This window comes from Pagrus major, chromosome 8 (genome assembly GCF_040436345.1).
Source record: "Pagrus major chromosome 8, Pma_NU_1.0".
Classification (NCBI taxonomy): Eukaryota; Metazoa; Chordata; class Actinopteri; order Spariformes; family Sparidae; genus Pagrus; species Pagrus major.
The window spans coordinates 22,790,103-22,813,072 of record NC_133222.1 but is presented as its reverse complement, the minus strand read 5'-3'; the positions used below and the strand labels follow the sequence as shown (position 1 = coordinate 22,813,072).

The following is a 22,970-nucleotide window of genomic DNA, read 5'->3' as shown; positions in this document are numbered from 1 at the left end:
TTCTGGCCCAGGCCTGTTTGTGTGTTCATATTGTGTTGCCGGTAAAAGCCTCATCTTTCTGTATAAATATAATAATAAGAATCCAGTAGAGAGCTCTTATTTTGTGTTGGTATTGGCGCCATCAGGACACACAGCACCAGTTGTGTCATCATGAAAGGCTGCAGTGTTTGTCCCAGGTGATGGCGTATGGGCAGCCATGCTGTCACTGTCTATTTGTTTTGCTTGTTTATTCATATTAGCATGGCTGTCATATCTGTCACCAACATCACATCAGGCACCCATCATGCTCTAAATTTACAAGACGTGAGGTTACTGTGAGTCCAAAATAACATTTTAAAGCCTCTTGTTTCTTTGTTAGACCAGGAATACCAGCGGCTGAAGGCGGGGATGGAGTCTTTGTTAGCATCAAATGATGAGAAGGTAAAATGAAACCTCTCTTATTACACTCCTGTTGTAATGAACGTTTTCTTGACCGTCCACTTTGTTTTGATGAAAAGTCCCATCAATTTACTTGATTCACGAGAAGCAACATATTTGTGTCCTACTGATGACAGGATCGACGTATAGAGGAGCTGACCATTCTGGTGGGCCAGTACAGAAAGATTAGGGATGTTGTGGCACTCACGCAGGGTAAGAATTACATCCTCTGCTGTCCCAGAATGTGACTTTTAAAAGAACTTCAGTGTAGGAAACGCTGCACTCCTTCCTTTTTATGTAATGGAGCCATGCTGTGTGATATGTTTTTTTACCAACCAGGGAGCAGTGAGGAGGAGCTGAGTGGCAGTTTAAGACTCAGAGCCATCACACACAAAGCACACTCTGATTTCCTCAGGTCAGAGGTAAGACGATAAAGTACAACCTCTAAGACTGCGGTTTTAAGCACTAATCACATCTATCAGGATATATCCTGTGAAACAATAATTCCCCACAAATAGACATTGATATTTTGCCTGAAGACTGTTTACAAAACTGAGAAAGAATGTTGTGTTTCGTCTCTGCACAGCTGTCCTCAAGAGGGTCTTCTCCACTCATGTTATCCTCATCTCCTTACCAGAGAGAACTGGACTCTAGGTATGAACACTCAAAATGCACACACACACACACACACACACACACACACACACACACACACACACACACACACACACACACACACACACACACACACACACACACACACACACACACACACACACACACACACAGAGCTCACAGCTTCCTATTCATCTTACCCCTTGTGTGCCATTTGTCGCAGCATCCAGAACTCTATGGACACATCGCTGCTGTCCACTGGGGACACAAGCTTCTTTAATGGGTCGTGGTAAGTAGAAGCTTTCTGTTTTTTGTGTCGGTGGTCATCATGTTTGTTAACTGGGATATGAATGATATGATGGGAGATCTTTCCATTTTTGTAACTCTGAGGTTTTTTTCCAGGCATCAGCGCCGGTTGCTGTCCAGCAGTCTTGAAGAGTTGCAGAGTGGATCCTTACAAAAGGTTTGTTAGTTGATATCAAATCTGTGGTTTACTGCGACTGACTGACTCTCATAATACTATCATCAAATCAAACTAATCTATATATCTTATCTAACCTGCTACATCTGCTGCTGCTGCTTCTTGAATATCTGATTAACATTAATACTAACTTTGTTCTCTCTTAATGAACATCATTTTAACCTGATGTGTGATTTCTAACCTGCTAACTCTTGGTTTGTGTGTATACGTGTGTGTGTTCTTTCCTCTCTCATGTGTCTGTGTCGGATATAGGCTGTAGTGATCCAGCCAGTTGAAACTGAATCAGACGTAGGGGCAGAGGTACTGATCTGCTGCATGACTTCACACAACCTAACCTTCATCTAACCCCCAGAAACACACACGCACACGCACACACACACACACACACACACACACACACACACACACACACACACACACACACACACACACACACACACACACATGCACACGCTCACGGATAGGGTCCATTTGATTTGACTTCATTAAAAAAACGTATTTATATATCTTATGCAAAAAAAAATTATTCTCTTCTTTTTGTCAAACGTATAATACTTTATTGAATTAAAGATGAATGTGACCCATTCTAGTAATAGTATAGTACATAATGCAGTCAAGGCATGCATGCACACATTCATATGTATTTAGATCACATAAGATGCTTGGTTTCAAATCACTCATTGTTTTTAAATAAGAGCACTTCAAGCTGAATATCTCTGAAATCTAGCGAGGTGAAGTCTGACATGTGTAGGCCTACAAATGTCTAATTAGGACAAGTTGTGTGTAAATAAAGTCACGATGGAAATGTGAATTTTCTGTCGTTGCCCTTTCAAATTGTACTTTGTCTTAGGTAATACTATGTCTTGTAGCTTGTCGTGAGCCTTGTGTTGTACAGCGCAGAGCGTGATGTAATGCTCCAGGTGCCCTCTGACCTCATGTTCCCAGTGTGACGATCAAAAGTTCACAGCTGAGGTTTCCCCTTGAGTAAAAGAAAAATGTCTCTTCAGTGACCACAGCCTTCCATTCATTCACACACATATCCTTTGCTCCACATATATTTATGCTGCGCACACAGGAAATCACACTGTGTTCACACACACACACACATAAAGGGCCAAGACCCACCTGAAGTGGCTGTCAGTAGTGCTCGGCATCTTGGCTGCCTCCCAGCTGTTCTTTCTGCTGGCCTTTCTCCTCTCATTCTTGCAAAGCAGCGGTGAATCTGATGCCTGCTCAGATACTGGCACCATCGGACATTCACCCTCCAGAGGACACTCTGTTATGTAACAGAGCAAAGGGGCAAAGTCATGAGTCAGCTGTTATCTTGTGAAAGATGGCCAGCCTGTAGAGATGTAAAGGAAATGTGATATACAATAATATAAACACAAGTCATATCTCAATTACTGAGTTAATGAGTTGCCATAGAGGATCAGAAGCAAAACAAAACAATGTGTCAGCTTCGTTAGAATCAAAGTTATCCGTTAAGAACATTTTACATTTGAATTCAAAACAGGAATTATGAATTTTTAATAAATGTCTATGAAGTCCAGGATGTAGGCTTCTGTTACCAGACTTCCATCACAGATTATGGTCATTTATTTGAGATTTGGTGTTTGGACAAAAAGTCATGCATGCTTTTGTTTTTGTTTTTTTCTGCAGAATCCAGCCCTGGAGCTGAGCAAGTACCAGACTCTGCCGGGGAAACGGAGTAAAAAAAGCGAGCTGAACGGCAACAGAGAGGTAGACGGAGAGTATTTATCTCCTGTCCAGCTCTCTCCCGTCCACAGCCACGACCAGGACTACAGTCTCAGTGAGTTTATACTTCATCAATCAAAATGAGGCGCATTAAGTCTATTGCACTTCTTCCGCAGTAACCTGTTACACTCTGAAGAGATTGTTTTCAGTATTTTCTTATAAAAGCAAACTGGCCACTGGACCTCATGCAAGAACCGTTAGTATGAACATTGTTAAATGGCATGTACAAGTTATTTAAGAAGATTTGTCCCATTCACTAATTTTCCCAATCATAGTACAATAGTTTTCACAAGTATCAATCATAAAAGCCACATACAGATAGTCTGCCTTTCTCCTCAGGGGAAACACACTATAATAGTTAATTCTTTGTATGATTTTGGAGTTTAAGTATAAAAATGAAATCTTTTAAGAGAAATTATACAAATAAAGTTGATGCTAAATGAATCACAATCATGCAGTGACTATGAGACTTTAAAGTTTTCTGAGTTCCTGTGCTGCTCACTGACACACTGTTGTTATCTTGACATAAGAGACATAAACAGAGCTGATCTCAGACCAAGAGTGATGATTACAAGATGACTGAAGAAGACTGCATGAAATTATCAAAATATTACCAGAAAATCACGTGAGAGGTTGAATTCCCTGACATACAGTTTGTGGTGTTTGTATCGAACAAAAGAGCAGCTGTAAAATAGCACAGAATCGATCTACATAAGCCACAAATAAGGTTATGGTTGAAAAAATAAATGTAAATTGACTTTGAATCTACAGTATATGAATAACATTGGGCATAAAATGAGCCCACCACACAATTATCTAGAGAGCAACATAGTTAATAATTAATATAAATAAAGGAATAAACCTAAAAAGAATTGAAGAAAAAAAAATCATCTCTCCAGTCTGTGCATACAAAGCAAACGGCTGAGGGGAGTCGTGCTTTGAACTTGACGTTCAAATCATTATCATCACTACAGGCTGCAACTGGACTGTGATATTTCTTTTACTGCATTTGACTCAGTGCTCCGCTGAGACATCTGTCAACATCATCTCACCTCCACCTGCTGCACTCAGAGCTGCCGGACCTCCAGCTTTGGCAGCATGAGGTGACGACGTGTCTCTGAACGGCTCGAGCTGATGGGCACGAAGCGTTTTCTGTGCCGAATTTTGAATTTTAATTTCAGATCAAAGAAATTTGTCTGAGCCTGGTGAATCATACCAAAGTCTTGTAGTCTGCACTAGTCCTCAGTCTGACAGCTGCAGCTCAGGGTCTTTATGCAGGTCATCTACTGTAGGCTGTAATATTCTCTCCTCTAATATCTCTGCAGCAGTCGTATCCACTTAACTGCCTCTCATATTAGTCATGGACAGCTTTGATGAAGTTAGACCTTTTATGACGGCCCTGATGAGACATTGTTGGCAGCTTATTAATATTTTAAAGCTGTTCTGGGTCTATACAAGTGCGGTTTGTTCTGTTTTGGTCTGATGATTTCTGACAGCTGGACTTTCAGCTCTGAGATATGAAATTCTTCTTTTTACTCGTGGTAATCCTTGGGTTTTTGTGAATGAAACTTGCTGACAAACGGAGCAGAAGAGACAGCCTTATACTGTTGATGCTGCTAATGAGCACATACCCCATCACAGAGGCCTCACCATGTACAGTTTAGCATATTTAGGACAACTTTGTACTGCTCGGAGAGCTTGGTGAGTCTGCCTTGGGACACTCGTATGAGCAAACCTCAGTGAAATAAGTCAAAGAACAGTAGAAAAGTTCAGGATGTGAATACAAAAATATTCTTGCAGGAGGTCCAATGTTTCTGCTTTTGCTGCTGTAATCACTACAAATGAATTCCCACTCACCTTAGTTTTGTCAGTTTTAGTCAATTGTCTGTAAAACTAAATACCACAGGAGTGAAGTGGGATAATATGCTTCTAAACAGACCCTTTCATTTGGCAAAAAAACAAATTCAATAATGTGTAACTGTTGAATAACTCATTTTCAACTAACTCTGCTCCCACTGCTTCCCTCTCTGTGCCTTCTCTCCTCCTCCTGTCTGCTTTGCTGTCGGATTGCTCTTTTCTCTGTTTGTGTTCATGCCGCAGTTCGCTGCAGGAGCGCCAGTGCTCCGGCTTTAGGTACTGTATGCTCACACAATATTCAGACGTCAACACTGGTTGAAACACAGTATGAGGAGAATTGAGTCATTGAGTTGATGTTGTTGCTCTCTGAGTCTTCTCACAAACAAAACTTACTTGTTCACTCATCTCATGAACAAAACAATCTAGTCCCCGTCACAGACAGACCTCAGAGGTGAGTGACTGTTTTCACAGAGGATCAAACTGCTCTAAAGCTGAGATTATTAGGACTCCCTCATGACTCAAGGAGCTGTCGAAGATAATGCCTGGCTGTCTCGCATCAGCATTCGCTGAAACACACACATCCACACGCTTAAAGCTAATAGGCATATAAGCACACAGCCACCCATGTATCGGCCCACACAGAGCCAGAGCTTAAAGCAGGAGGGTAATCGGAGGGTGAGGAGTGCAAGCTTAAGGATGTGTGCGGTTCAACTAGCTTAGACATCCAAAGTAAACAAACAAGGATGCAACCTGACATCCCGTTTTGCTCTCACTGCCTCACCCAGCACCCTCTCTCTGACAGTCTGAAGCAGGAGGTCGTTCAGAAAGAGAAAGTTGAGTAAGTGCTCAAATGAACAGGCGTAGAATAAAAAGAATCAATTACTTCCCCGTCAAAGACTTAGACACTTGTGATGAGGTGGCAACAGACTTGTCTGAGTTTGTTGTAGCACCGCTTTGGTTAAACTCCTCAGAGAGAGAGAGTTCGGTTTTCAGCCTCTGATCAGGGTTTTGAGGAGGATGTGTCACGTTAAAGGGTAACCCCACCAATTCTTCACATTAAAGTGTGTTTAAGAATCAAGAAGGAAATTGTGTGCGGGGTGACTTCATTCCTCTTCAGGTCATCCTGTCTCATATTTGGCTTATACACTGACTAGGCTAACAAAGACCCACCTACACTGTCAGTGTCTGTGGAAACAAATATAAGTTTCATGTAAACAAGCAGACCTAATCCTGTCTGGTTTCTGGCCCAGTTTGGCACCTGCCTGAGGCTTGTGGATTTGCCGCTTAGGACACTTAACATGTACACAATATTTATTTTGGAGATAAAGAGGGTGTGACTAATGCACGCTTCTGCTTTCTGTCTGCTTGCTTTCTTCTCACTTCACTAACCTCCTCTGCTTCAGGATCTCCTGGAAAACATGACCTCTATGATATTGGTGGGTATTGCATGTCAACCCCAGTGTGTAATGCCATGTTACCATCCAGTTGAGATCAGTGTGGGTTTTTGTGGTGTGAGTGTATACAACATAGAGAAGTCGTATAGGCTTCTAGATGCATAGTTGTATTGATTCAGAATGACCTCCTACAGTTTCTGAATGATTTCCATCATGTGGTGGGCACTAATAACCTGCTGCAGCACATGTTTTGAAGTATCAGTATGACACTATGAAGCCTACAACTACAGTACAGATCATCCCACCCACCATCTCAGGGGAATTGGCATTGAAGTTGTAGAATATTATTAATATCTTGAAACAGTCATTGATAAAAAATTTAAATTTGATGGAAATTCTGAGGCGGTCTGTAAGAAGGGACAGCATCTTTTGTACTTCCTGAGGAAGTTAAATGTTTTAATGTAGATAGGAAAAGGATGACTATGTTTTACAAGTCATTTATTGAAGCTGTTCTTACTTTTTCTATGATTGCTTGTTATGGTAACCTGAACATTAGGGACAAAAACCACCTGAGCCATATTGTGAAGGTGGCTGGTAAGGTGATAGGTGTCCTGCAGACCTCCCTGACGACTATCTTTGACCAGCAGGTTCTCCGCAAGTCCAGGTCTATATTAGACTGCACAAACCACCCCCTTTACTTTGAGTTTGAAACTCTTCCCTCAGGCCGTAGATTTAGAGTTCCCCGGTTCAAGTGCAATAGGAGTAAAAACTTATTTGTTCCCTGAGCAATAACCCTGCTTAATCTGCACATTTTTGTAGTGTTTGTTTTTGTACTTTTGTTTTGTTGTATTTGCCTGTTTTTTTTATCTTTGTGCCCCTGACTGCAAATCAAGTTTCCCATCTGGGATGATAAAATGACTGAACTGAACTGAACTGATACACCTTAAGGCAGCTTAAGCTGCATCGGTTGGTTTTCTTTGGACAGTTCAACTAAATATAAAAAAAATCTTCATCCGCAGGGTGCTGAGTAGATAAAGACAGAATGTTTGGTTTTTGGGTGAACATATCCTTTAAAATGTTCTGACATCCATCTGACACTGAGCAACACTAGCATCCATTTTGAGTCGTGATGTATGTCATCAACTCTCTGTCCGCACTGTTTTGGTCTCCCCCAACCTCTGAGAACAAAAGGTATTGCACACAGTGGGTTTATCAGGGCTTTCTCACCACAACACCAAATCAATGAACTAAAAAGCTCCCTGGAGCTGAGGAAAACTGCAGTTTGTTGATAAATCTCTTTGGATTTGTCACAGCAACTTTTCAGTACAGAGGACAGTCTACAGTCAATATAGTTTACATTTACTTGATCCAGTTTTAAAGTAATAAATATTGACAGTGCAGCTTTAATGTTATAGTGGCTTTCACAGAAAGATGTATATGTATATGGCTATTTCATGCCATGTACAACCTGAGACAGAACAAAAGTGTGCTTGAACTTTGAGCAAACAAACAGTGAGCATGGGCTGTATGTTTGTGGTCCACGCTAGTCCAAAGGATATTCCCTCTCACAAATGGATTTTGGGTCCCAGATTTCTCCTTACATGACTGAACCAGAGTATCAATGATTGTGTTCTAGGGCGTTCAGAGAAGCTAGAGGAGAGCGTCCTGTCAGACCAGTCCCCTCTGTCCTCTGGAGTGGACTCTGGACAACAGTCCCCCGTCTCACCAGAGAACAGGAAGACTCACAGAGGCATTAAGAAGCTCTGGGGGAAGTAAGTTGTACAGTACAGCACCTCACACAGCCACATTCTCTTCATTATATTGTACCTTTACACACTCACGTTAGAGTTTTGGTTGTCCCCAGGATCCGTCGCAGCCAGTCAGGTAGTCCTGCCCAGGGTCACACCACCGACCTGGGGGAGTTCAAGAGGGGAGGCTTGAGAGCTACAGCTGGACCGAGACTGGCCCGTTCAGGGAACCCACGGTATAAAGACACAACTATACTCACACATACTATGTATTTTCATATATTAGTGTGACATATCCCACATGTCAGAGGGAAAGACACCGTACCGAAGATAATAGTCAGTTTCAGGTCGTTGGTTAACAATAGTTTACATGATTCTCTTCATAGCGTCCACTTTGACCAACATTTTTGTCTTCTTTGTATTTAAAATGCATATAATCAATATACATTTTAGGCTGTATTCATTTAAGCAGCAAGAGAACCAAATACAATCCTGAATTTGATGGATTTCCAGTCTCACTGAAGTTTCACATCTTAACAAAGTGATTTTTATATTTTACTAACATGCATTATTAGCTGTAGATACCTAAATGGTCCTGTAGGAATAATGCATTAAAACAACCTTCGATGTCAATCATTTGTCTCTTTCTTCTCACCATGTCAGAGACCTGAAGATGCCTTTTTCCAAGTGGAGCACAGAGCAGGTGTGTGACTGGCTTGAGGAAATTGGATTGGGTCAGTACGGCATCCTCGCTCGCCACTGGGTCACCAGCGGTCAGACTCTACTGTCAGCCAGCCCGCAAGACCTAGAGAGGGTACACACACACAAACACACCACCTACTCTTGAGTCATATTTCATGCTGTCTTGGTTAAGCCAACAAAATAATTCTTCATTCAGCCTGTCAGATATTTTCCAGTTCTACCTGTCTAATCATTGTTGCTGTCTGTCTGTCTATTTGGCATTTAGCTACGCCTGTCTCTGCTTTTCAACCTGCTTGTTAGTTTCGCCTTCAACGCTGTCACATTGTCTACCTCAGACCCCCACACACCTCTCTGTCTCTCTCAGCAGAATCCTTTTTGTTTCTATGTGAGATCATTTGTAAGATTCAAAATAAGTTATTTTTCCTCCACTGCGTCTCAGGAGCTGGCCGTGAAGAATCCGCTCCACAGGAAGAAGCTGCAGTTAGCCATCAAGACATTCAGCAGCAAGCAGCCTGAGAAGTCTGCAGAGCTTGATTACATCTGGGTTACTCGTACGTACTGAATAGACACTGAAATAAAACAGAACTTCGCTCTGAGGATCCCTCACATAAGAACTGTGATATTTTATGTCCCAAAGGTTGGCTCGATGACATTGGCCTCCCTCAGTACAAAGACCAGTTTAATGACGGAAGAGTGGATGGGCAGATGCTGCAGTACCTCACTGTGGTGAGTTTGTAATAATGATGTGAGAGTCAAATAACATCCAAACAGTACACTGGGTTAAAGTTAGTCATGTATGTAGTTCAATTTTCAGAAAACACATGAATTTGAGACACAAATTGACATCCCAAAAAATGTCATGAAGAGTTCAGTGCTCACTTTTTTCTTTCCTTGTTACAGTTTTACTCATCTCTCTGTCTCCTCTCTATCTCAGAATGACTTGTTATTTCTCAAAGTGACCAGCCAGCTCCATCACCTCAGCATCAAATGTGCCATTCATGTTCTCCACGTCAACAAGTTCCACCCTAACTGCCTCAGACGCAGGCCCGGCAATGAGGTCAGTGCACATTTTTTTTACTTTAATGTTTCCTCTTGTTTCTTTAAACATCTTAAAGTACAACACTTTGAATTACTTTACAGATACATTTTGCTAGCTTTGCCTTAACTCCATCTAATGTAAAGTTTAGATTTTGCAAACCATTTTTGAATGCAGTTGATACCGTTTTGGATTGTTTTAAGGCTACTACAAGGAACATCCATTTTCTTGTTGATTCTGCTGGCCCCTTTGGACTAAAGATGACGATGGTGAACAAAGTAAACTTTTTTGTGTGCCGTACCACCAGACTACAGACTACTTTTCTTAGGCTGTGACACCCTTCCATTCATCTTCACTACTCAATAAAAAATAGTTTTAATTTTCTGACCTGGTGAAAGGCATCAAGAATAACTGTAATAACTATACAGAAACAGCCAGTCTCTCGCTGATGGTCTCATTTTATGTGTTGTTTTTAAGTACAATAGTGCCAACATCCCAGTAATGTTTTTTTATTTATAAGATGTTTTTTTCTAAATCACCCCTCTCTGTCTTAAGTGTTTGTTTGTCCTCCCATAATGTGCTTATCCTGTCATGTCTTGAAATATACCTAGTTGTGTCTTTTCTTCTCTCAACTGTTATGTCTTGCATCACTAAATACAAAAAAACAAAAACACAATTGCATGGAAATGGTTCAAATGTGAGATGAAAAGTGTAGTAAAATGTGCTTCATGCGTGAATCTACAGCACAGTGTGTTCCTGTGTGTGTTTCAGAACGAGTTCACTCCCAGTGAGGTGGTGCAGTGGTCCAACCACAGAGTCATGGAGTGGCTGAGATCTGTGGATCTGGCAGAGTACGCACCAAACCTGAGGGGAAGCGGCGTGCACGGAGGGCTAGTAGTGAGTACACATGATCACACAGTTTATGGGTCTAAAAACAAAAGCACTACAGAAAGCATCCTCAATATGTCTCTCTCCTATAGATTCTGGAGCCCCGGTTTACCTCGGATACACTGGCCATGTTGCTGAACATCCCTCCTCAGAAAACACTGCTGAGACGCCACCTAAACACCAACTTCAACAACCTGGTGGGAACACAAGCTCAGCAGGAGAAGAGGGAGTACACTGAGGCACCGGGGTACACCCCACTCAGCATCACAGCTAAAGTCAAGGTAAGATAATACCAGTAGAGGAGGAAGCTCTCAGAGGCAACAATGCTGCATTAAGAGAACACACACGGCTAACCCGTCCTGTCTTCCTGCGTGTGTGAGAGAAAGCACCTTAATCCGAGGTGAAACCTTGATGTGTCAGCTCAGTTTAAGCCGTGAGCCCTTCAGTGTGTTTAAGCCTGTGAGAGCAGCGTGAACCCCGGCCTGCTCTGCTCCTCCTCACGGCTTTAAGACGCAGCCATCAGCTGCAGCCTCAGCTCTAAGTCCCTCTGTGCTCTGCTGAAGAGAAATGGAAGAATAATCCACCCTAAAACACAATGCACACTTTCTGCTGACCCATTTATGACCTTGGACACTTAGATCTAAAATATCTTGAGCTAATCTGTGAGAACTTAGTATTTATTCAGATGATTTTGTGGACAAATATAACTTGGAATGCTACATAGAGTAAACACAGAAATAGATTTATTTTCGTGTGTGTGTGGGGATTTCCTACCCAAGCCAACTACCAAGTGATATCCTATAGTGCTGTGTGATAATATCGCAGTGCCTTTAGTCAGCAAGCGCAAGCTTAGAGGATACACTTCTATAAGCTGCTGTTGTTGCCTGGTCTCACTGTTTTCTCACACGTACTGAATGCAACAGTAAAGCATGGATAGAAGAAGACACTGTATACAGTGACGTTTAGGAGAGAGAAAACAGAAGACCTCCTTTCGCCTGCCAGAAACATGTACCTCATATTTAAAGAGTGTTAATCAGCGTGATTTCATATACATATAGAAATATCTCAAATATGCGCCTGAAATTTGTCTTTTCATCAACGTAGTGCAGATGATCTTTCATATCGTCCTTTAGTTTAAACTTTAATAATTTATTACAACCGTATGGTATCTCACAACTACAGATAAGTTGATATCTGATCTGATTGTGTTTGTTACAGTTTATGTAAAGTAACTCCTGTGTGTGTGGACTGGAGACATATTGCGTTTTAATATAGTTGCCAAAGGAAAATTAATGACATTTTCTTACACTTTGTATCATTTATGATGACATTGTACTCACCAAAGCTGCATGGACTGTACAACAAAAGTGCAACACAGCACTGATTTTATCATACATTTATAAAATAGTTATGGCAAATATATTAGCAAACAGTCATTAAACAGACATGGAGCAACATTAGCATTCATTTGGAGTTTCTGTCTTTAGCTGCTTAAATGCACCACTCTGCTGCTACAGTGATTACTTCCTAACTTTGTCTGACTGTAGTTTGGTGTTGAGCAGGTAGTGCATTGTTGGTTTTTAGAGCTTTTCAGCTGAAAATAACTCTCTGCTGTGTCTAAAAATGACAATGATGATAGGAGCGACAGTGAACAAAAACGGCAACGTTGCAGACCATAAAACCTGAACAGTGAGCTGAAAGATGCTATAAAGCTCAGTAGAGCTGAGGGGGGCTGCAGAGTTGGATGATAATTATCTGCGGATTCGCCACTAGAAGCGTCTCTTTTTAGACAACACATAGTCATTTGATCCTGTTAATGGGACTGAGGTTATATCATCAAAAGAGGTCAGACAAGACAGGCAAGAAACGCAAGGACAGAAGATCATTTTAGACAAACTCCCAAGTTAATCAGAGTAGAAGTCAAATGGTAAAAGTATGGCCCAAACTGTCCATTGTCAACATCCATCCCAGTGTGTTGTACTACTTCCTGTTTCTTTAATCTACTGTATCTGTTGTTGTTAGGGACATTTGAGGTGCCGCTCTAAATAAAGTGGTTCAAATAATCTGGCTTGCCCTGTTGGACTTTCCTGTGTTTGATGCGTACAGTGTTATCATCAGCGATAGTTGTATATATATAGACAGTCACATCCCTTTGTTATTTCTTCTCATTGCAGCCGAAGAAGTTGGGCTTCTCTAACTTAACCCACCTCCGGAGGAGACGGCCGGATGAATCCACAGACTATGTCTGTCCAGTGGAGTCGTCATCGCCTCAGTCAGGACAGTCTGCAGTGAATGGGGTCCAGGTGCGGCCCTACGCCGGCTTCAGAGGCCTGAGCCCCATCCTGGACCGAGAGTCAGACCGCTCCAGGGACCAGGTGGGGCTCGACGACAGCAGAGCTGACCCATCTACGTGACAGCTGTGACAACAACATGACATACTGTGTTGTCACGCTTTTCCATCAGCCAATCAGCTGTCACTGCTACTACTCTGCTTCCTTTGCTTGCGGCCCATAATACCTCAGCCCATCCCCTCCCCGCTCCTCTAAACCCCGCCCATCAGCCCGACCCTGTGCCTTACGAGTGGAGAGATTCAGAGACGCCCAGATAAACCTGCCTGACTGTCAGACAGTCACAGCTGCTTGTCATGAAGGGTGTACTGACGCGATGAATCTACACACTTGAAGTATTTTGATTTAATTTCCTGACAGATGCCTAACTAACCCGACCTCGGCCTCAAACCTGTGCCATGATCTAACTCATCACAAGAGTACGCAGCATCTCTCTGGACTCCACTTCCTGTGACATAACTTCCTGTAATCCATACTATATATGGACATCCTTTATTGTACAGTATTAAGCCATTGTTCTAACATTTATGCACCACCATTAGATGATTTTATATGTGTGAGTCAGTCATGACATCATTTATAGCTTTGATTTTTAAACAGTTTTGTCACACGGTTGAGATGAGCTTGTGCAATATTTGCATAATATTATGGAGGGATTTTATTTAATATTTATGTCATTGCAGATGAAATGATAAAATAGCATGTTACCTGAGCTGGTGATTTTGTACTGTTATTTTCATATTTTCTGTAATAGTATTTTTATAGTAAAGAAAATCCTGCTCCGCAAAGGAAGCTTATATGTGGTCATGTAAATGTAAAAAGATTTATCAAGTCATTTAATAAATAAAAACATACGTGTGTAAATATGTTTCCTTCTTTCTACACAAAAGGCAGGAAGGTTTGCGTAGGATTTAACTTTTTGTTCTAATTTTAAATTTTGTTTTTTTAAATTAATGTATTTTGGATTTACATTTTAGGTTAGCATACACTATATCACTTATATCTCTTATGAAAACAGTACAGTTTATGGTTTGATAAAGAAAATCAAGAAAATGGCATTGCATAGAGTCATTTTTAAAGGATAAGTCATTATCTCCTCACCCCTGTCAGTGTCAAGTTTCGTAGTCCACAAAACATTTCAGGAGCTTTACAGCATTCTCCTAAACAGCTGAAGTAGATGGGGACTTGTTTTAAAATGAAAAAAAAAACAGCTGAAAAAAACCCCCAAAACAACGTAAAATGGCTCCTTGCAACTCGTCCAGCGAAGTCCACAGAAGCCCAGTGATACCAAATTGATTTCAAAAGACATTATTTACACCATCGTCATGTGGTCATGCTGATGCACCCACTTAAGACAGGATGAGCACTAACGCTTTTAGCTCAGAAGCTACAGTGAAGATTTCTGCTTTAAAAGGCATGTTAATAACATATTTTCAACTGAATTTGGGATCTTGGGGCATCCAGAAACTTAGATTGTTGGATGAGCTATATGGAGCTCTTTTTTTTTTTCTTTACTTTTTAAAACAAGTCCCTTGCTAGTTCAGTTGTTCAGTAGATTTGCTGTGAAACTCCAGGAATGTTTTGTAGTCTACAGAACTTCCCCTGACTTTCCATCGGGTGAGTAGATAATGACATAATTTTAATTTTTGGGTGAATTTATCCTTTAAGTTTTGAGACAACTGACATGGACAAAATAAAGTTACTCACTCGCTCTATGTGGAGCCACAGTGGGCGGCATGACTAAGTAGCCTGCATCAACTACTAACCTGCTTTCATCATCATCATCATCATCATCCTCACCATCATGGTAGCTGTCATGGCTGTTTATGCGTCAGCTTTCCACTCTGCAGACCAATCTGTGCCAAGATGGCTGATGACCATCACCATAGTAACCTTGTTAAAGATGGCATGGTACATGGTGCATGTTAGAGTATGTCTCATCAGCGATGTATAGCTCACCTCAGCATACTTACATGAATGCAAAATGTATTCATTGCTATACACTGAAGCCGAGGAAACCCATCATTGTTTCTCTGAAAGTCTGTAATCGTGACTTGTAATGGGTTCATTAGGCCCTGTGTGTGTCCTGTTTGTGTGTGTGTGTGTGTGTGCGTGTGTTTGTGTTGCAGATGGCGATCACAGAGGGTACCATGTTGCAAATAGAGGCTCTGTCTGAAAGCATCAACAACCTCACAGTAAGCACCAACACACACAGGCTGCTGGTAATGACTTGTGCAGCTGATTCACTCACCGAGTAACTGCTCCTCATCGGTTGTAACAGAAGTTTGAGTCACTCAGATGGAAAGTTCTGTCTGAGGGAGAAACAGCATTAAAACACCACAATCTGTGTGATAAGGATAAAAGAATAAGATGACACTTGGAGAGTGAAACCTGCTCAATTACATAAGAGTTACACTTTTTTCTCCAAGATCTTAAGGCTCACTCAACTGGTTCACTGGAGAAGTTGCTTTAGGCCATGATTAAGAAGTGGGTTTGTTTTTCAAAGCCTTAGGGTTCAATTACTGAGATGACTTCAGCAAACAGAACAGGAGCAAAAGGACCAAGACTGGCATCTGCCTGATAACAGCGAATAATGAAGTACCAGCGGGCAGCAGTACTTGCTATTTAAAGCTTCATTTCAAATTCAAATATTTAGTTAAAAGATTACATTATTATTTACACCAAAAAAAACTTTTTTAAAAGCAAATGTGAATTTAAGTTTTAATTTATTATTTCAGAAACATTGCAATTTGTTATGCTTCTCATGGTACTGAAAAGGCCACAGGCCTTAATTAATCAAACTGACTGATGATGTAAAAAAAGACCTTTTTCACAGGAGATATTCTGAGACGCATAAAAGATCAGAGGAAAATAAGGTCCCACAACACTGTTTGAGGCCAGAAAGGTGGCAGGGTCCGCCACATATAAACAAAGTAAAACAGTATGAAATTGTGTTGTCCTTTAAGGTCAGTTTGGTTATTCAGCTTATTCAGTCATGAAAATTGTTTGTTTAGTTTGTGAGTGGCATTGATCACATCTAATTCTTGTTGAGAAAGTGAAAAACGTATTTCAAACTGTTCCTTTTACTAAAATGATCAGGATTAAACTCTATAACTCTCCTTAAGGGGAGAGTTATTAACATGGAAGCAGCAATTTAATATTGGCGCTGGCTGAGATGGAGCTAAATGTATCTACTTAATACACTGTTGGGTATGTTTTGTATGGAAAAATCTGAATCTACACAGCAACTAGTAACAACAGCTGTCAAAATATTGTCTCTGACACACAGTGGAGTAGAGGCAGAAAAACACCTTTAAATATATTAGTTTCACTTGTGCATTTTAATTAAAAAAATTGTGAAAAATGCCTGTTGTTGATTCACTCTGCAGTGAAACTGGTTGTGTGTGTTTAGTTTGGATGACTTCTTATTTATCTTGCAAGGTTCTATAAGTTATGCGTAGCATTTTAGACATAAGTGGTATCATTTTTAATAACAAAGGAGGCCTTTGTTGACATTATTAAAACCTTTGCTCATGGTTCTGCCCATCAGGACCACATTTCCCATAAATCCTCAAGTCTCTGTGTCTTTAAGTCTCATTCGTTCACAATATCCTCACATAGACTGAAACTAAATGTCTTAACTGATCCCAGCTCAGTGGCATACACCAACTACCAAGCTTTCTAACCCAATAACACTCCCATGATGCTTTGCTTCCAGTACCTACTCAGCCAAGACGAGCTGCGGAGGGAGCTGAGGCGGTCTCAGACGGCGCTAGTTTGAAGGACAATGACCCAACGCTCACTAATGCTGTCAATCAACCACAGAGACCTGTAGCAACCATGTGACACCTGTACTGTACCTCAAGGCCCGGCCTAACACTGCAGTGTGGAGCTGTTACAGCTACTTCTGCTAGCTGCTGATACCTCATGTTACACCTATAGTCACACTGCAGATAACAGGGGACACCAGTGGACGATGTGACGATGTGTGTCATCAAGGGTTGCTTACAAAAATCTATTTTTAATTTCTACAATAATGAACTGAACTGGCATTTTTTTTTACTGCTTTTCTTTTATCCCTATGCAATGTACCCTCTAATGATCATACTGACCTCTGTATACTGTGCTGGTATATCAAAGGGGAGAGCAGGGCCACATTAGCCGTCCCTTGTTTCACGGTATGAAATTAAGAAAGCTGGTTATTTTGTTAGAACTGATCTTTGGGAAATCTGGAAATAATGTTTGGAAATCTATTAACTTCCATTCGAGCCCAACCAATATATCAAGATGGCCGATTTTAACAGTTAATATTAGCCTATCACAGTCATATCGTATTAGCACATACTTATGTCCGATAAGTAGAAAGAAGGTGCAGTTCAGAAGTAAAAACAATGTTGCCCTGACAGAGTTTGTCCACGGGAGCTCTGACAAGTTTTAAAATGTCACCTTTCAAACATATCTAGGTCACAATTCTAAATAAATAAACCTGCAATCATCAATATTTGTTAAGGGATAGTTTCAAAAGTGTATCAAATAAATGCACGTACTGTGAAAGGGGTTCCCCGTAGTGATAAACCCACTGAGAATTATCACAGACTCTGCAGGTCTCCTTTTAAGCATCTTTTAGTGTATTTATAAACTTGCGACTTTACTGTTTTTTGCCATTTCCAGTGCTCACGCAACCTTGTTCCAGGCCATTGGACTTGCATTCATCAGGTGAATAGAAACATGACTCCAAATTATTTTTTTAAATTAATGATCTACTCACCCCCATTCTGATGGAAAGTCAGGTGAAGTTTCGCAGCACACAAAACATTTCTAGAGCTTCACAGCAGAACAGTATAACTGCATTCTCCTCAACAGCTGAAGTAGATGGGGACTTGTTTTAAAATGTTAAAACAACCGAAAAAACATAAAATGGCTCCCTACAGCTTGTCTGGCACTGGAATCCCTGAGATCCCAGGTTGATTTAAGACTTTATTTACATCCTCAAAGCATGGTCTAGCTTGTGCAGCCACTTCAGATTGGGCATTCAGTACAGTTAAGAGTCCAGCTTAAAAAAAGGTGTAGATGACGTGTTTTTTTGGCCGAACTTATCTTTTAATGTTGGTCTGTGTCTGCTGGCCTTTGTTCATCTACCTCCAAGTGGCCAAAAAAAAAATCTCTATAAGGAATCCTTGTCAAAGATACATTTTAATATTATTTGTTTATTTAAAATATGAATATTGGCTGATTTAATATTATCATATTTTACGGCTTCTCAGATTAGCCACAATAGGCCACACTATGTGTGTTGGTTGGGCTCTCATTTCCATGGATGTTCAACAATTTGAACATGATGGAATATTTTGCCTTGTATAAGCACAACTTATGTTTCATTTGACCCTGTTCTCCCCTATTGAACTGTATTATGCTCTCAGACAGCACTGTTTTTGTTAAGCTCAACTGACCCTGTCTTTAATAAAATATTAAAAATAAAAACTTATTTTTAAAAAGTTAATTAATGACTGAACAAATGACAACAGAATGGTAAGGTAGGGCAGTAGATTGTTATATTTGGTTGACAAAATAAAAGCACTTTGACAAACTGGGCCATCTGAGTGGTTAACGGCTAATGTTAAGGGATTAGGTAAGTAACCTCAGGCTAATGTCTTGCAGGCACACACAGTGTAAAGTACGCCTATATGTGCTTACCTGCATTAACACACTGGAATAGTAAACCATAAACCACTCGAAGACCCTACAGCTGGACTACCTTCCTGAGGTTTCGCAAGAACAAAAAATGTCTGCTGCGACCACCATCCAGCCACCCCCCAACCCCCACCACTTTATAAATCTATACTTAAACTCCCCTCTCATCCTCCAATGGGACATTAAAGTAGAGAGCCACACTAAAAGCTCCTGTAACCAAACGGACATGTAATTATTTGCGCTTCCTCCTGAGAAGACAGTTAAGCATTTTTGTTTACCCATCAAACCCCTCAGGCTTACCCCAGTCCTCAAGCTGCTGCTTCACACACTGGTAAGATGAGTCTTCTGTTGACTTAACTCAAATTTGACAAGTTACAAACACCACACCCATGCTAACACTGTTGTCAGGAACTCCCCCTTCCAAACCTGGGATAGAAAATCCTCTTTATTCAACTGAAAGTTCTGTACACGTCAGGATACCGAAGACTGAGCTTAACATACACACACATACACACACACTGTGTATCTCAGCAGGGCAGGGGACAGGAGTGGACTGCAGGTAGTGGACTGGGAACTACAGAAACTTCCAGACCCATCCTGGTGAGTATCTAGAATCAATTTTAAAGCAGCTTGTTTTTAATAGATATCACACCATGTTATTCCTACTGTATTTGTGCATCGAGGAACATGGAGAAAAGATCAGAAGAAGACGACCTGAGCAGCACTGGTTCCATATCATGGGGTTATTTTGGTACCTCTAGAATAAAATTATCAAAATACTCAGGTCAACTTTCACCAACCAGATGTCCAATCTAGATTAAAGTCTATAATCTAATGGTAAAAATGTTCTCTATCCAGTGTATCAGGGAAACCACCATCTGATCGCTCACCCTCCACCATCAGTCCACCATGGGCCAGACCATCAGCAAACCCACTTCTAACCCCTTCCAGAACTCCAACTTCTTCGCCTCTTTCAAGCGTGGCTCCACCATCCGTCCCTCCTTCGATCTCAACACATCACCTCGACCGAGCATCTTCTCCACGCTGAGAAGGCCCACCATCGCCAAACCCAACGATTTCATACCTCTATTCAACGACTGCATCTCTGCTGCCTCGTGCAGAACTCAAGAGTACCTCCTCTTCAAAGACCCAGAGGACAAGTTCCACGCGAGCCCTGAGGTGCTCACAGAGGTAGGTAAATAAAACTCTGAAGACCTTTGGAACTTCACAAAATTGCTCTTATGTGGTCTTTAAAACATTTTGTCCTCCAACAGGTCTTCCTCATGACCTACATCTCTCAAAGCGTCAATCTCAACATGACAGATGCGTTCAACTGCACGGCCATGACGCCCGAGCAGCGCATCCTCCTGGGGGCTGACTGGGTTTGGGCCGTGCTGGAGAAGCCTACCAAGAACCCTCGAATCCAGATTGCTGTGCAGGTCCTACATCTGCCCGAAAGGGAGAACGCAGAAGAGAACGGCTTCCCCCCAGAGGCCTGCAGCGAGTCTATCCACATGGCCCAGATGGAGTCCAGCGACAGGAACATGTATGAGAGGATGGTGGACTTCTGCACCTCCATCGGCAAGGACTGCTACGCCCTCTTTTTGTTCATGGGGAAGAAAAACGACAAGGGGAATATCTACGGCGTACTCAGCAACAACTTTGAGGCGGCCATCGGCAAGTGCAACAAGTTTGACAGAGCTTTAATCGAGAACTTCTTCAAAGGCTCGAGGTATCTCCATACACCTTCAGGAATGATGCAGGCCATTGTCACCAAGAAAGACGGGGAACCTCTCACTCTAATGATTAAATTCAGCTGAACCAAAGAGAAATACTTCTAGCCCATAACATGATACAATGGCTCAGTAATAAACTTCATGTGACAACGTGGGGGCTATAGAGTGCTGCAGGAATGAGTCCTTAAACCTGGAAATAAGTTAGCATTTTTGCACTTCCAGTACGCGATTGCTTTTGCGCTTCAAAAATCATGAAAAAGGTGTTCACTGTTGAAGATTATCTTGTTGAACAAAACAAGTATCATCAACTTGTGTTCTCCACAGAGCTTATTTTCTGCAATAATCCAAAATGCAGAATAAAAAATCCTATTGTTTTTTTGTCGAGGGAACCAGCGCGATGCGAACTTCCGAGTTAACCTACAAAAATACGTCATCCCTGTAGCACTCTATTGATGTCTCTTGAGAAAAAAACCTCTTAACCTTCTAAGATGAAAGTACTCTGCCTTTTTAGAGAAAATTCTGGTCTTTCTTCTTTCAATTGTGATTTTCAATCTATCCCAGTTGATGGTGCATCTTACAAGAATGTCAGTTCACTTGCAGAGTTTTCTGCTGTTTACTTCTGCTTGGTCTGGTTTTCTGACAGCTTAGCCTAGAAACTCAGTGAAACACATTTAATAACGTTATTTAAAACAAGAACATACTGCACTTACAGTATATGTGTCTTATGGTTTTATCATACCATTTCAGACTCATGTGAAACTAATTACATTTATGAAGTATGCGTTTCATTTACGTTTCACTCCAAGGCTTATACCTTCGGCCTTTTTCTGAACCAGGACCCTAAAACTGAACTAAATTGAATCCAGCCACCATTCTTTATGTTACATATACTGTTCGTGTGTCTCCTACAGTGTGATGTCAAAATGTCTTCAGTGAAAAAGGCCTATTCTCACAGGTGTAACTAATAACATTAATGATGGTTCCATCCCATATGGTAAATGGACTGTATCTATAAAGCGCTTTTCTAGTCTTAGCGACCACTCAAAGCTCTTTACAACACAAGTCAGCATTCACACGTTCACACACACATTAGTACACTGGCGGCAGAGGCAACCATACAAGTTGCACCTGCTCATCAGGAGCTGTAACCACTTGTACACAGTCACACATACAGATAGAAGAGCCACCAGGAGCAGTATCTTGCCTAATGAGCCACAGCCTGAGCCATCACCGTCCCATTATACATGGTATGCTTTCCTCCCAGGGTCCCGCTCTTGTGAGTGCTGTTTCACCTGTGTCACACAGCGCTAAAACTTAAGATAATGGAGCCATCATTAATGTTATTAGTTACACCCGCGCTTTTCTGCTCTGACACGTCCAACTACGGACAAAAAATGCAATTTAGATGTTTTAATACCCGTCTTAAGTCTACAGTGTTTCTTTGTAGAAGAATATGGTCAAACAACTGTAAACTAAAATGAGCAGTTGTTACTAAGTTAAATGTGTGAGTGCAGACCCAGAATTTAATTTGTCAGTTGAATATCGTCCATCCTGACACAGGGTTCATGTTTTTGTAACTACCTGCTGTGTTTGGACAACATGTCATTTGAGTTGAATGAGGATGTCTTTACAGTGATGATATGCGTATAACCACTAAGTAGCCTGAGCTAAATGATTTTGCATTAACTATTTTACGGTTTGGATTTAAGCAGAAATTGGTCCATAAATACTTAAAACATGAAACTACTCTTCTTTGGTGGAATTTTCTTGTTCTCTTAAAATTTACATTACAAATTGCAATGGATTAAATTGAAGGATGAATGTACCCTTTCTGTAAATAGTGTGTGTAAGTACAGTACTTAAAAAAAAATGTTGATGACATGGAACGATGCTTTATTTTAACCTGCAGAGATGCAAACATATGGAAATATCTATAGCAAGTTAGGGTTAGAAACACCTTTTTGTCAAACATTATTGCAACATGACTTTTTTCAGTCTTTAACAAATGATTGTATGAATTTGAAGATAATGTAAATCACTTATCACACAATATATTTCATTTAAATATAAACACAAATTTCTCCACGTGTCTGACTCAATCGTTTTGAATCTCATTGTTGCTCTACGCATTGTTTTTTTTCTTTTTTAATAAAGGATCTGCTACGAGAATATTTTCTCTACTTGTGTACAACAATGTCAAAGAGCTTTCCAAGAGAAATTAAGGGGAAAATGTTCTCCTGAGTGCTCATGTCCTCATCAGATCTCACTACAGCTACACCAACAGCTCCTAAAAAGGACCATA

At 40.9% G+C, this 22,970-nt stretch overlaps 2 protein-coding genes across 4 annotated transcripts in view; both read left to right on the top strand.

Moving 5' to 3' along the window:
* The window catches only part of ppfibp2b (PPFIA binding protein 2b), an 82,369-nt gene extending 68,264 nt beyond the window's left edge, over positions 1-14,105 (top strand). For all 3 annotated transcript variants that reach the window (XM_073471512.1, XM_073471513.1, XM_073471510.1), the window contains 16 exons: positions 359-420; positions 555-630; positions 757-839; positions 1,004-1,071; positions 1,256-1,321; positions 1,435-1,495; positions 3,173-3,323; positions 8,156-8,291; positions 8,384-8,503; positions 8,931-9,081; positions 9,409-9,520; positions 9,607-9,695; positions 9,904-10,026; positions 10,777-10,902; positions 10,986-11,174; positions 13,068-14,105. In XM_073471512.1, coding sequence (XP_073327613.1) covers positions 359-420; positions 555-630; positions 757-839; positions 1,004-1,071; positions 1,256-1,321; positions 1,435-1,495; positions 3,173-3,323; positions 8,156-8,291; positions 8,384-8,503; positions 8,931-9,081; positions 9,409-9,520; positions 9,607-9,695; positions 9,904-10,026; positions 10,777-10,902; positions 10,986-11,174; positions 13,068-13,307 — 1,853 coding nt within the window. In that variant the 3' untranslated portion in view covers positions 13,308-14,105. The remainder of the gene's footprint in view (positions 1-358; positions 421-554; positions 631-756; positions 840-1,003; positions 1,072-1,255; positions 1,322-1,434; positions 1,496-3,172; positions 3,324-8,155; positions 8,292-8,383; positions 8,504-8,930; positions 9,082-9,408; positions 9,521-9,606; positions 9,696-9,903; positions 10,027-10,776; positions 10,903-10,985; positions 11,175-13,067) is intronic.
* A 5,736-nt stretch (positions 14,106-19,841) lies between these two features.
* Positions 19,842-20,752, top strand: rep15 (RAB15 effector protein). The gene is made up of 2 exons (XM_073471878.1): positions 19,842-20,123; positions 20,207-20,752. Exons 1-2 carry the CDS (start codon positions 19,842-19,844, stop codon positions 20,750-20,752), a joined length of 828 nt encoding a protein of 275 aa, XP_073327979.1.
* The last annotated feature ends 2,218 nt before the right edge of the window (positions 20,753-22,970 follow it).

Coding starts and splice junctions, on each gene's coding strand:
- rep15 (XM_073471878.1), top strand. CDS start 19,842: ATGGGCCAGACCATCAGCAAACCCACTTCTAACCCCTTCCAGAACTCC. Junction 20,124..20,206: donor GCCCTGAGGTGCTCACAGAG/GTAGGTAAATAA, acceptor GTCCTCCAACAG/GTCTTCCTCATGACCTACAT.